The sequence below is a fragment of the Anas platyrhynchos genome, chromosome 21 (assembly GCF_047663525.1).
Source record: "Anas platyrhynchos isolate ZD024472 breed Pekin duck chromosome 21, IASCAAS_PekinDuck_T2T, whole genome shotgun sequence".
NCBI lineage: Eukaryota > Metazoa > Chordata > Aves > Anseriformes > Anatidae > Anas > Anas platyrhynchos.
In genome coordinates, this window is record NC_092607.1 from 6,681,749 (window position 1) to 6,696,393 (window position 14,645).

A 14,645-nucleotide genomic window follows, 5' to 3' on the forward strand; every position below is an offset into this window, starting at 1 on the left:
CTTTTTTTCTTAAAGATGGTGATGCTAGTGACTGCAAGGTGTTCTGTAAACCTGACATATGGTCTGGGCTTCTGTGGGAATTTAAGAAAGGCTATCCTAAAAAAAAAAAAAAAAAGTTAAATGAATGCTTTAATTAGTATTCACTACGGATTAAACTTCTGTATTTGGTAAGGGAGTTTTGATCTCATTTATTTACTCAGTTTTGGCATGGTCTGTACATCACGAGAAATTTCACTTTGTGTCATCTTCAGCTTGAAAGTGGAGTAAAATGTGTCAGCTCTGTCTCAAGTTAAATGACTTCCTCTCAACGTTTTCTTTCCCTCTTGCCAGGTGAAATGTGTTCGGTACTGGCCAGATGACACAGAGGTCTATGGCGATATTAAAGTCACACTAATTGAGACAGAACCACTGGCAGAGTATGTCATACGCACATTTACTGTACAAAAGGTAAGGAAATCTTCAGTCAGCTAAAATTTTGTTATAACACTCAGTTTTTGATCTGAGGTGAAATCTGGGAAGCATGTCCAGAGATCTGGAGATAGGAACCCAGTGTGGCTCGGTTTCACCTCAGAAACCTAAATTTTTGACAGGTATTCCAATTTTGGATAAATGATTTTACTCAAATATTGTGCTGTAGCCACAAAAGTAGAATCCACAGTGCATGAAGTTTAAATGCATCCAAAAGCCAACAGGTAGTTGACTATATGCCAGGAATAATAACTATCCCATTTCACAGTGGAAAATTATAGATGAAGAAAAGATACCAGTTAAATTGATGCCAGAGATGATCCCTTTCCAATCGAAATAAAATATGATACAGGCTCAGCTACGAAAAATAGTCCCTAAATCAGCAGGATTCAGAAGATTTGTTATATATAATTAGAAATCAGATGTCTAAATATCAGAGTATTCCAGGTCTGTCCAAATCACTCTCCAAACACTCAGTAAGTGTTTTTAAAGCTTTTCAAAAATTCCTACTAAGACAACTTAAGCTTAACCACAGTGGGAATGTTCCAGTTTACTAACATATCAGATCCACCTTCCACTGAATCACTAAAAAACGTGGCAAAAAATGCTAATGCCAAAATCTGACAGGATAGTGGACTCCACATATGTTTCCTGTGCAATAAAATGTCACAACTAACTGACACTTCTATGTTACTCTTGGCAGGACGTATACAAGTGGTGTCGGTTTTCCTGCACCAGTAACTTGGTGTTACCAGGAAAGCCAAGTGGTGGGTTTGAGTATCAGTTTCTGCCCTATTTGGAGGTAGCAGAAAATCTAGAGTGTGTGTATTATTTAGGTGTTCATTCCCCAGTCTGTTGCTTCAATGCCTCAAGAAACGTTTGAGAGTGATGGTTTGGAGATATCACAAAACCAGACTGGATAAGTGCAGGCCTGGTATGCCGGGACTGACATCGCTCTGTAATGGTCCTAATCAGCTGGTTTTGAACCCTAAGACCACAGGTTTGACACAGGTGCTGGCATTCACCTTCATAGTCCTTGGTTGTATGTTATCCGGTTCATTTGTAGTTGGAGTGAATCTCGATCCTTCACCTCGAAATCTCTTGGAGTGAAAAGTGGTACAGGACATGTTCCTGCGTGTAATTAGAGCTAGCTGCTTGTTCAGCCCTCTGCATGAGGGAAGGGAGCACTGATGAGAATATGCTGATTGCAGTCTGATGGAAGAAAAATAGAGGCTGTGTTGTCTCCTCAGAAAGGCTACCATGAGATCCGAGAGATTCGGCAGTTCCACTTCACCAGCTGGCCAGACCACGGGGTTCCTTGCTATGCCACGGGCCTCTTAGGCTTTGTTCGGCAAGTGAAGTTTCTCAACCCCCCAGAAGCAGGACCTATTGTTGTGCACTGCAGGTATGCAATCTGTGTCTGAGCCTTTCCTCCATCAGCTTTTTCAGCTTTTTTCCTTCTTCTCATTTGGCAATAACTATGTTTTGTTTGTTTAAGAGTATAATTTGTGGGCCTCCCAGGGAAACAAAGTAGAATCCGGTTTTCTTTTCTAAAGTGGCAGCTCTGGAGCTTAGCTGGCGTGAACTGGAGATGATATAAGTAGGTCAGAGAGGGCTATTCGAATGTAGAGGACTCTCTGGTGGCCCATACTCTCTTAGCTGCTCATAGTAGAGCTGGGAAAATGGTAAATATCTGGGACAGCCAGTCTAGTCATTATCTACAACAAACCTCACGTGGCAGTACGGGTGATGCCTACCAAAAAAAAGAAAAGAGGTCTGTGGACAGGGAATTTTAAAGCAACTTTGCTTTTCTGTACACACATTCACTGCAGTTCAGCTTTGTACTAGGGTACAGTAGGTTTTATCTCAAACATTTTTTTGTCTTCCTGGCTCTGGATACCTGCCATGTGCATCTTAGCCTTCTCAAAGCCCAGGATCTGGAATGGGGATTTCAGACTGAAAACCAGCCCCGTGTCTTCCAGATAGTAAATAAGAGACGAATGCCTGAGGAAAACTGACTGCTTGGTTTACAGCCATGAAAATTCAGATTATTGATTTGCATGCTGGCTACTTCCCCGGCTGCTGCTGCTACTGGTGTGTGCTCTTTCAGCACCATCGTCTTCCAATTGAGCTTAAGACCCTACTGTGCAAGGCAGTACATGAATATGTAGGAGACTGTGCCGACACGCAGAACTAGCAGTCAGAGATGCAATCAGACATGCTAATGGTGGAGGGAGAGCAGAGACTCCCAGGGCTGCCATCAGAGCTAGGAAGAGAAACCAGCTCTCCTGACTTGTCCTAACTCTCCTGATACTTATCACCAGCAACTTGCAACAAAGGAAAAATTGGGGGGGAGGTGTTATGCTAGATTGGATCAATAGTTCATATAATTTCTGTGGATGATGCATTGCGGATCAGAAGATGGTAACAGAACTCAGAAAGAATTTTCTGCGTTGGTGAGCCTTGGATGTAGGTAGGTGTCCTTTCTATGGCTTTCCAGATAAAATGGTTGCTCCTGTAATACACTATAGTTATGCAAACCCTTGTTATAATGTGACTTCAAATTAAGAGTGCCTGGCTACAGAAAACAAGTTTGGCTTTGGAGCGGCTACTTGTGCAGTGCTTTGGTCAGAGCTCAGTGCACCTGTTCTGGAAAGGAGCCATGGATGGAGCACGAGGGTAGAGAGCAGAGCTGGCTGCCCCCAGATCTCACCCTGAGCACTCCACAGGCACCTACCTCCTAGTGCCACCCTCTGAGATCAGGAGGAGAGAAGAAGAATATGCCTCACAATCGCTTTAAAAAGGAAAACCAGCTAAATCTTTCAACAGTTTGGGGTGGTTTTTGTTTTTCTTTTTGTTTATTGGTTGTTCTTTTTTATTATTATTATTATTTTATTTTTTTTAATGAGCAAGTGCTGAATCAGATTTATAATAAAATACGGCTAAACCAGAGGAGCTGGCAGAAGGGAATTCTTTCAGAGCTCTCAGGGCTTGAATTTGCTGCCTTGGTGCTGTGACATGGGTCTGGCCTTGGAAGGAGTCTGAACCTGATTCATCGTCACCAAGAAAGCAAGGAGAAATTTTTCATCCTTCACATTTTAATGAATAAATGCCATTTCCTCTCCGTTATTTATCTGCTTTTGAATTTTAATGACTTGCTTTAAGTGGTAATTACCAAATTCTCCCTACCGATGCCTGGCTGGATATTATCACTATTCGATATTTATGAAGTGCCAGGGTCCTCTAAATATAGAAATGTTATAACTATTTGTTAAAATTCTGAAAAGCTGAGAGATAAAGAGAGAGGAAATGCCACTTATTCATTAAAATTCTGCAAATGAAAAATATCTTCTCTCTATTCAGCAGTTGATTAATCTGGTCCATTAATTTATGGTCATTCATATCTCCTTGCTTTCGGCTCTGCTGGAGTTTTCATGCAACTGAAGTTTCCCGGATTAGAGCTGAGTTTTCCTTCTTTCTTTGGCATAATGTGAAGAGATGTTCTCCTCTTTCTATCCTTCACACCTAAACAGCTTTGGATGATTTCCCGGGAGGGAAGGAGGACACAATGACAACACACTTTGCAGGAGATGGTCCGATTCTCACACGCAGCTAGGGGTTCTAAACTGAAGGGTTTGGGTAGCCTCAGGCTCCCCTCTCTGTAATTTCACAATGCACAACTTGAAATCAGCCTGCCTGGGACCCAACTTCCTCCTGATTAAAAAGGGAAAAGAAGTGTTTGAGGCAATGGCCTGTTTCATCACGCCCGCTTGAATAAATGGGCATGCCTTTTCCAAGTCGCATGGGAAGAAAACCCTAAGAGAAGCCCCCCCACCTCCCCTGCCCTCCCAGGCTGTATCTTTTTGTAACCTGAAGGCTGCTCTCCCACAGTTTGATGAGATGTGCAGGTGAACTGACCCATAAAACCAGAACAAATATTTTTCTGAATAATGTTTCTGTTGATTTTCAAGAAAACAAAGCCCTCTTTCCTCCTTCCTGGGTCTGTTTCCCTTTCAAGAAATATTCTTTCACCTCATTCCCTTAAATCCTAAGCCAATTTAACTGGACACGAGAGGGGAGCAGCTTCCAGAAGACAGCTGTGTTTGTAATAGCTATTTTCTCCTCCATAAAGCCCTGCCTCTCCACAGTCCCCTGATCACGCAGGCCCTCACTGTCTTCTCTTTTTTAGTGCCGGGGCTGGGAGAACAGGGTGCTTTATTGCCATCGACATCATGCTTGACATGGCAGAGAACGAAGGCGTGGTAGATATATTTAACTGCGTGCGAGAGCTGCGCTCCCAAAGGGTCAATTTGGTGCAGACGGAGGTAGGTGCCAGCAGGTCTCCTCTTACCATGTGCTGCTTTCCTGTCGGCTCCTCTGCTCGACAGGAGCCCAGCATTTCATTAAGCCAACACTTGCCTCCTCTGTGATGAGGTTATACACAACTTTCTTCTCTAAACATGGCCAGATGTACGCTGAATCACATTCACCCGCAGCTACTCAGGGTCTCAAGACAGGAGGGCAAACCTTGAAATTTAATTCTTAGTATTGCTGATTACTTTTATACTCATAGTAGAAAAGACAGTTCCTGAATCCTCTCAGGGCTCATTCATGGGTGTACTGCAGACTCACATAGTACCCATTCTGTATAAATTGCAAGCTAAAAAACAAAAGAAGCATCTTTGATTTAAGCTTAGGGTGCCAATGAAGCAAGCTGCTCCATCTCGTACCATTTAGCAGCTACACAAACTCCCATGGGACTGCTGCTCCGCTACGCAAGTTTTACTTGCGTGCTTCCCCTGCTGAGGGACAGAGCAATCGTCTGGAACAGAGAAGGACTTTAGCTGTGCTGAACTTCCCATATCCCATATTTTGTTTAGGGAAATAACTTTTCCCAGAAAACCAGATTCTCCAGAAGTTTTGAAAAGACAGGTGGAGCAGACTTGTTAGTCCTCTAATTTTTGCTGTTGGTATCATAGGTCTGAAGTACAATCCATTCCTAGCAATGAAGAGACCATTGCCTTGCGATTGCCAACAGGCAAGCTTTACACCCTGATTTCCTCCTTGGCCCAATCCCATTTTGTCCCAGCATTTCTGAGACTGGTGACTTCCCATTTGACTTGTAAATTTGAAATGAATACATGAGACCTCACATTCAATGATGGATGAAATATGCTCACAAAGCTGTCACATAGCACACTGTGTAATTTGTCTCCACAAGAAACAGTGCCAAATATGCATAGCAGGCATGACTTAAGGAAAAAAAAAAAAAAGGTGTGATATTTCATGATCTATATTGAAAATACAACTTTAATATTTTATCCCCTCCCCTGTACAGGAGCAGTATGTATTTGTCCACGATGCCATTTTGGAGGCATGTCTCTGCGGCAACACGGCCATTCCAGTTTGTGAGTTCAGATCCATATATTACAACATCAGCAGACTAGATCCACAGACTAATTCCAGCCAGATAAAAGATGAGTTTCAGGTAATTTCATGTATCTATCTCAGTCATTGCAATTGGTGTACTGAAGGTATTTAACAGTTTCTGTGTGTCATTTTATGATTTCCATCATAGCAGAGAATGGGGACCCTGAACTGAGGTCTGATTTCAGGTGATTTTTGTTGTGTTACTACTGGATCAGGCAGAGGTTTGGTTTTAAGCTTGGGGTTTTTCAGTCTCTGGCAAGGAACATTTCCAATCACTTCAACAGAGCAAGGATACTAATTTTCACAGATAACATTGTACTTCTCCTTTAAGCAAATATTCAGTTGTTCATTTCCTTCTGTAATTTCTGCAGAAACATTTATGCCTCATGGTGCCTTATGCACTGTTCTTGTGGCTTGTATGTTGCCTCAGAGTCTTGACAATCAACTTGTTGATGTAATTCCATACAAAGAGAGAGTGAAGAGTGAGCTCACTGAGCATTACTTTCTCTAGTACTAATTCTTGATGAACTGAAGCCCTCAGTTCACTCTGTATGTTTTTACAAGTACCTGGTGGCCAGAACTGGACTGACATATAATAAAGCAAGTGCTGGAGTAGCACTGTTTACCTGGGGCAAGCGATTAAATGGGGACTGCTCCACCTTGTGCTAACACCACTGCTTATCCCACCCTGATAAACTGAGGCTTGGGACACACAAGCCACCAGCTCTGTGGAGTTGTTCCTCTTGCACAGCAAAGAACTCACCCTAATGGTGGGCTGAACTTTCTACCCTTATTCCCAGTATTTCTTTAAGTCCCTTCAGGATTTTCAACTAACACCAGCATGTGGAAAAATATAATATTGTGGGCAATTTGGAGGCAGGTGATTTGGACTGAAAGGAGAGAGAGAGAGGAGACCTCTGCTATTTATTAAGAGTCTGTTCTAAATCAACAGTGCAAAGATGGAGATTCCTTTAACTGTGGGAGATGTCCCTCCATTTCCCAGCAAAGTGCCTTTTTCAGGAGAACGACTTTCAGGAGCCCCAGTCTGAGCCAGGTGCCTCTTTTGCTCCCTCTCTATGCAACAAGAGAATGTGTTTTATCTGAAGCCTTGCAGAGAATTATCAGGGTTGATATAGTGAGATAAAGTATGTGGATCTCAACTGATGACAGTTCAATTAAAAAAAAATCTGGTTTTATCAAGTGATATCAGATCTGTAAAAGTGTTTCTGGTTTTGGATGCTTGGCGTGAAGGAACTAAATCCTAACTTCATCAAATGCTGTTATGCTATTAAAAAATGTCACTGTTCAGTGTGCTTATTTTGTCATGATGTGAAGTGAGATTTGTTGCCCGTGTGCTTGTTCTTTTGAGCTGCCAGGGGCTGGCAGCTCCTCTGGGAAGGAAATGCTTCTCTGTACCTTGCATACGAAGTTTGTTTGCTGTACAATGTTATTTCTACAGGATTTTAGCTTGGAGCATTCTCCATCCCTAATTGTCTGAATTTAATGCAGAAGATGGTATCTTTTTCCACAGTCTTTATGAACCACTTGATCTAACTACATGTGTTGGTGCAATTTGTATTACTTAGGTCTCACTGTCCCCCAGGTAAGACTGGATGGATTTCTTATGCACTACACATTGCCTAAACATACAAGAGCTCATTCAGGAGAGCTTTCATAATCTGAGTAAGCACAAATACAGGGGAGTGAGGGGAAGGACATAAAATAGACAGGAGTAAATCACTAACAAGTCACCTGCCTAATTATCTGCACTGTCAGAGATTTCAGATTTCATGTTGCTTCCCCTGCCAGACTGGATGCTTCCCATCTCTAAACAAGGGGACTTTATGTAGAATAAAGTTTTTGCATAAATGCAAGAATTATGCATCTACTTTATGCATAATTTAGAGCAACTATATTATTCAAATATTACTTACCAAGTGTGTGTCCTACATGTTTGTCCTTTCTCTGTTCATAACCTCCCTGTAGAAGTCAATCTCTGTTAAAAATTGTTGGCCCCTATATATTTTGTGTTCATCTGGTGGCTGCAAAGGAATTCACTGTATGACTGCGTGGGCTTTGCTCAGGAGAGGAAAACATGACAAGTAAAAGAGGAATGCCATCAGATAGCTACTGATCTACCACAGCTTCAGTGACAGTGTTAAGATGTGTTCGCTTGGATTTGCTGTTTTTGACACCTGCTGAGTAACCTGCGGCTGGTTTGTCAGGAGGCATCCGCAGTGGATAACACAAAAGAAAATTACATTTAAAGAAACACGTTCTGTCAAGCTGTAGGAAAGACAGATAAGGGTAAAAGACCGGCAGCAAGACCCCAGAGATAAGGTATGGCTAGGTAAGGGAGGCATACCGTGTGTTCCTCCACAAGGAAAGGAGCAATCTAAATAATAGAGGCAACAGCTCAACTTTCCTGTTTAAAAACAAACAAGCAAACTAAAGCACCCCTTTCCACACACATGCACACACACCTCCTTTCTCTTATTTTTTTGTGTGTATTGTTCAGAGAAATCAATAGTTTGACCAAGGAATCACCAGAGGACATGAACCCACTCGGATGGGCTGGGTGAGCACAAGGTGCTCGTGCACAGGGTGCACTCGGAGGGACAGGACGTGTGTGTCCACCCCAGGGATGGCAGAAACGTGAGGAGGTTTCACTCCATGACCAGGTCAAAGCTGCAGCTTGTAACGGTGATGGCTATTTCCAACCTCTAGAAAGAGCAGAAGTGTTAACTAACTGCTGTGGGGTTTTACAGCTGGAAATCGTTAGAAGGTAGGTTAGTGCCCTGCATCTCTGCTGGAGCTTGCAGTGTTTGGAAGAGAACCTCAGGAGGATGTGCAAACTGTGATGTATTATAACAGCGGCAAGCTCCCCCGTGCTCGTTCTTTTTCATTCTCTGGGATCACAAAGATCTGCTCTTCTAAGTACCTTTAGAGTAAACATATTGTGCAGATGGCATCCGTTTTGGATGTGAATTCAAAGACACTCAGCCTGCTTCTGTCTTTCCTTCTCTTCTTCCCTCCCCACTTTCACAGACTCTCAATATTGTGACACCGCGTGTTCGGCCAGAAGATTGCAGCATCGGGCTTCTGCCAAGGAACCACGACAAGAATCGCTGCATGGATGTGTTGCCCTTGGACCGGTGCCTGCCTTTCCTCATCTCGGTGGATGGCGAGTCAAGTAACTACATCAATGCTGCACTCATGGATGTAAGCAGCTCTTTGCGGGCCCCACTAATCCTAGTCCACACCAGGTTTATTCATTCTTGGGTTTCTCTTCTGGGAGAAATGGATCCAAAGCAAAAGGACTTGTATTTTCCCTGTGGGTTTTGAGTCTGAGCTCTCCAGGCTGGGCAAAGCCACACAGTTTTTCTCTCCTTTACAGAAGTGTGTCACTTGGTAACGTGGTAAATCACAGTCTATGTCATTCTGCCTCAGGCTGCTGCAAAAATCTTGTCTAAGAAGCTTTTGAGCATGCAGTCTGAGGTTGTATCTTAGAAAGGCTGACGAACAAAGAAGTGGTGGGCCAACTCTTCCCACTGGTTGATGCATAAGTTGGAAGAGAAACGTTCACGGGGAGCTGCCAGGTCAGCTCTTTGAAAAGAATAGTTTGCAGTGTGGAGTGAGTGATTTATTTGAGCTACCGCAGTTAAGAGTATGGGAGTACAGGGATCGGATGTGCAAAAAACCTCAGGACTGAAGGACACGAGTAAAACTGATGTGAATCTGTCTGAAGGCATTTTCTCTCACTTTGTTTATAGGCTAGAACCTCACAGCACAAGTCATTTGTATGGGGTGACTTATGCTGATGGTTTCGTTTTGCTGTGGTGCTTAGCTGCTTTTGGATAGGGATGCCTTTAAAGGCACTAATTATTGCAGTTGGAGTGTCTGTAAATACGGTCTGGGGTGAAGTGTCATCATTTTTTCCCAAGTGATGTTGAATAGGGTCATTTTTTATTTCTTTTTTTAATTTTGTCTGTTCTTTCAGTCTTTGGGGAACGGTGATAGTACTGCATTTATGAGGTTAAGTCAAATGATCATAGAATTAATTGTAGAGATTTTTTTCAGAAAATTGCAATGTCTTCACTGCAAATATGCCCGAGGAAACTTTTTTTTTTCTTTTTTTTAAAGTGTGTTCTGTGCCTTAGCAAATCTGTAGAATCAATTCTCTTGTTTCTTAGGGACTGGGAATGTGCTTGCACATTTTAGCCCTCATTACCTCAAAGCACTTTGCTAATACTTGCATCCTTCCATACAAAATGCCTAGCTACATTTTTTTTTTTTTGTATATAGAAACTTTTTATAAAGAAAGAGGGAAATCTTTTCCAAACTGATCATTTTCCAACAGCTTTCCTTTTCCCATCAATTTTTCACTTCCCATCACCTTGCCCATGTGTGCACCCCAGGAACATGGTGCAGCCACCCCACAGAGCAGTGCAGGGCACGATGCCCTGTCCCCCTCCCAGCCTGGGCCACTCACAGTTGCACCCACAGCTGGCTCATGTGGAGGAGAAGAGGCAAGCCCCCACGGCTGCCATCTTAATACACTGGGTATTTATTTATTTACTTGCTTTAAATCCAAAATCTTAATCTATGTCTTTGTTTGCTTGTTTTTTAAAACCAAGCATTGTAACTTTTGATACACGTCTGCTTGACAGAAACACAGCACAAAGGACGGAGCATTTATAGGCTCGTCTAAGCATTGCCTGCTGTGGTTGGAAAGCAATGGTTTTGAGCTTCTGTCCTTTTATCTCCAGGTGCCTCTCAAACATTCATTAACACAGCCCCACAGAGGTTAGGACCACAGTTTCTCCCCCTCCTAGTTAGGGAAATTGAGGGCAGAAGGCTTTTTTGAGATGAAAGAACAGGAACAGAAGTTGAATGCCAGTGGTGCAGACTCTGAATACTCCCCCCCTATCGTTTTTAAAGGATGGCTGCAACCCAACTGTGCCACTTCTGGAGCACCGTGCCACCAGGGAGCAATGGCAGATGGGGCTAATCCCTCTGCTAGGTCCTGGAGTCCATTGCAGCAAGAAGGAGAGCATTTGCTTCCAGCTGTTTTGTTTCCCATTATTATTATTACTGATAGTAGTAATAGTAGAATTAGTATTATTTGCTGAGTCTCAAAATATAAATAATTGATTTAGGTAATCTCTGCTCTTGTGACACTTCTTTAATGAAATGTCTTCATTGGGAGCAAAAGAATCCCATTATGAGACGTTCATTCATTGCACAGCGATAACAAGGAGAAGGATATGTGATTTGTATAATCTGGTTAAATGGCTCAGATTGCCTAGCCATAGCCTCCCGGGTATAATATTCATTTGAATAAAAGTTGATTGATTTTTTTTTTTTTTAACTAATCTTATTCTTTTGTTAGAGCCACAAGCAACCTGCTGCCTTTATTGTAACCCAGCACCCTTTGCCCAACACCGTAGCAGACTTCTGGAGGCTGGTGTTTGATTATAACTGCTCCTCCGTCGTGATGCTGAATGAGATGGATGCAGCACAGGTAAGTGATTTTTCATCATTCAGTCATGTAGTCATTCTTAAATCCAAAGGGTTTTAAGAGGGTTTCTGCTGCCATTTTCTTGTGGTCAACAAGTAAATTAAATAAAGGATGGGAACCAGAATGTAATAGGTAATGGTTTTGGTTATTAAGAAGGAAAAGGCCCAGGCCCACATGCTTGAGTCTTTCTAAGGCAGCAGATTCTTACTGCATTTTACAGGGATGAAATATCTAGTATGTTGCCTTCGTTGTGTGTAAATTCTCCTCCAAAACCCATTTCTATTTCTCCTCCTTCCTCCCTAAAAATACGTACTTCATGCTTGCCTTTTCACCCAGCATTTCCAGAAAAATAAAACCCAGAGATACACCAAAAACCTAGGAAGGATCTTCTCCCTGAGCTTTCCAATGAAATTCGGTAGTACTAAGAAGAGCGGTTTGCACCGTTTTTGGAGAAGCACGTTGTGCTGTGTTTGTTTTTTTTTTTATTCTTATTTTTTATTTTTTAAGTGTCATGTGTACGTTGGTTTCTTGGCCACCAAACACACCGTTATTTTCAGAAGTTGAGCTTTCAGGGGGAGGAGCCGTTGCTGTTGCTCCTGTTCCAGAATTTCCAGCCACCTTGCTGATGAGTGGCAGAAGATAACAGCTTTCAAAAAGGCGTAATCATGCAATTTGTGTGAAGAGTACGTTTGGCATTGCTAATTCACCCATTACAGCACTTGTTAAACAGGAGAAGAACTCTCAAGTAGTTGGTACTTCATGGATTAATTTTTCATTTGTGCTTTTGCTGTCTTCAAAATCTTACCGCACTCAAAGGCAGCGGGATTATTGGTCTCGTTTTTTGGATGGTAATGGAGAAACCAATCACCTGGTCATTGAGGGGAGCTCCCTTCAGGGTGGAAGCTGTGGGATTTCATTTCTGTCTGCGGTGAGAGCTCTGCTCAGAAGTGGGCTCTCTTGGTGACCTGCTGAGTCTCAGCCCTCTGTGCAAAGAACTGGAGGTCCTGTGCATTTGCTGCCTCCTGCCTGATTTACCCAGCCTGCTTCTGAGTCTTGGCATGGCATCCAGAGGCAGATTTCATCTTTTCCTTTTTTTCAGACACTTTAAAAGAAAAACAGAGCGTTTTCTGAAAACCAAGTGTACTTTCTCACACTTCGTTCTCAGAAACCTATCAGCCTCAGACAGTGTTATTCTTGCCGACTATCTTTCTGCAGAAGACTTTACCTGCTTTTTTTTTTTTCCCCTAGAAAATTTCATTTTTTATGAGGTAGTTTTCAGGCACAGAAGAGGAGATTTGGCAGTGCATTAAGTCACTTTGACAGTTATTCTAGCATGGTGTCACCTACCTCAAGTCTGCAGCCAACGCCAAAAACACCCAGCTAGCACTGGAAGTTAAGGATAGCTTTAAAGTTTGCATCTTATGAGCTCTCAAGGCAGGGTGTGAAAGTTTGCTATCAGTTGTGAAAGTGAGATTTCTGAAAAGGAAGCTTAACTGTGTTACGACTTTATGCTTGCACTGTTATTGTACAACAATGTTGTTATTATCTAGCTGCTCATCATTGCTTAATCCAAGCACGACACCATAAGCGCAACAAAACTGTCAGTGTATGGTTGCATGCAAATGCCACATTTGTGTGCTTAAGCAGGATGTTTTGCTCCTCTACATGAATAAAACACAAATGAAAAAAATACACAAAATCTGTGGTTAAAACCAAGTATGTGGTTAATAAATAAAAATGTGGTTAAAATAAATAGTTCAGTGAGCCTTTAACGTACTATGCAAGAAAAAAGTGCAAATAACCCATTTGGAGTTCAGAGAACATAAAAGGTTGTTTCAAGCACTGTATAAGCATATGTATTTGGGTGGGTGGTCATTCACAGACCTGCTTTATGAAAAATTGGGTTTTCTTATTTCAGGTAAGGTTTAGTCTTTCCCTTCTTTCTGCTGCACCTTGAGGTTGTTTCCTAAAGCACCTGTTCAGCTCCATCTCCACCCCCTTGTCTATTGGACAAATGCTTTGAGAGGAAATCAGTAGGCTGCTTGAAAGTCAGGAGGGAGAGTAAGGACAACCTTCAAATGAGGATTTGCTTATGTGGTCTTGGCTTGCTGCTTAATCTTGAAAAACTAACAAGGGCAAAGATGCATATGATTTCATCCCACCCAGTTCGATCCCATGTGATCAAAGGAATAATGGGAATACAGAATTAATGTGGTAGCATGCACACACATGATGATATTACTGACAGTGATTGAACCTGAAAAGCCTGAGATCAAGTTCAAATGAGCATCTAGGGGTTTCAAAACTTCTCAAAAATTACACGTGAAAATAGGAAGAAAAAAAAAACTCAGAAAAATACAATCTCAGCAGAAATTGCTAATGAGATCTCATGCAAAACGTTTTCTTGCCATGATCTATTTCCAGGCGGGTTTGAAATACTTAGATTGTAATTTGTGTGAATAGTAGTGTGTTTTTTAATGCTTTGAATTCAGTAGCATCAGCATAAGAAAAATGACTCCAGCCCCCTTTACAAACTTCAGAGGTTCAGTTGTGGTTCACCCAGAAGTTGAAGTTGCTCTGGTTGCCCTCAGAGCTAACTCGTTTTCCCTCCCCTGCTTGCTGGCAGAGTCAGAATGCCAAGAAGTTTGTTGCACAGAAAAATTCCCCTTTGCTTAAGATGAATTTTGTTGTTGTGTGTACAGTTTCCTCATTAACTTCAAACCTATGTGATTCCTACTACGCTTACCTGCAGACACTGATCTTTTAATGCTCATTTTTAATCTATGCTGTGTTTGCCAGCCTCTTTTCTGCACCTCTACATCCCAGAATTCAATCTGAAATTGTGTTCATACTGAGAAAGAAAAAATGTCAAACGTCTAAAATATGTTTGTTTTTGTCTTCACGTTCATGATATAAAGAAGTTTCACAGAGCTAGAAGGAGGTCTTTTCTGAGCAAATACATTCTGTAATAAGGGATTTGCCATGGATTTTGAGCTGGTTATGAATTTGAAGTGGAAGACCGATCATGCATTGCCTTGTTAATATTAAGGTGCTTTCTGCTTTCCTTTCGGTGCTCTCACTAGCTCTGCATGCAGTATTGGCCAGAGAAGACGTCCTGTTGTTATGGCCCAATTCAAGTAGAGTTTGTTTCAGCAGACATTGATGAAGACATCATCAACCGGATATTCCGGATCTGCAACATGGCCAGGGTAAGATCAGCGAAATA

At 42.1% G+C, this 14,645-nt stretch overlaps 1 protein-coding gene across 15 annotated transcripts in view; it reads left to right on the top strand.

Annotated features, from left to right (window-relative positions):
* The window catches only part of PTPRT (protein tyrosine phosphatase receptor type T), a 449,634-nt gene that overhangs the window by 424,424 nt on the left and 10,565 nt on the right, over positions 1 to 14,645 (top strand). For all 15 annotated transcript variants that reach the window (XM_038166116.2, XM_072026287.1, XM_072026288.1 and 12 more), the window contains 7 exons: positions 331 to 447; positions 1,719 to 1,873; positions 4,658 to 4,793; positions 5,807 to 5,956; positions 8,947 to 9,120; positions 11,291 to 11,422; positions 14,503 to 14,628. In XM_038166116.2, the coding sequence (XP_038022044.1) occupies positions 331 to 447; positions 1,719 to 1,873; positions 4,658 to 4,793; positions 5,807 to 5,956; positions 8,947 to 9,120; positions 11,291 to 11,422; positions 14,503 to 14,628 (990 nt within the window). The remainder of the gene's footprint in view (positions 1 to 330; positions 448 to 1,718; positions 1,874 to 4,657; positions 4,794 to 5,806; positions 5,957 to 8,946; positions 9,121 to 11,290; positions 11,423 to 14,502; positions 14,629 to 14,645) is intronic.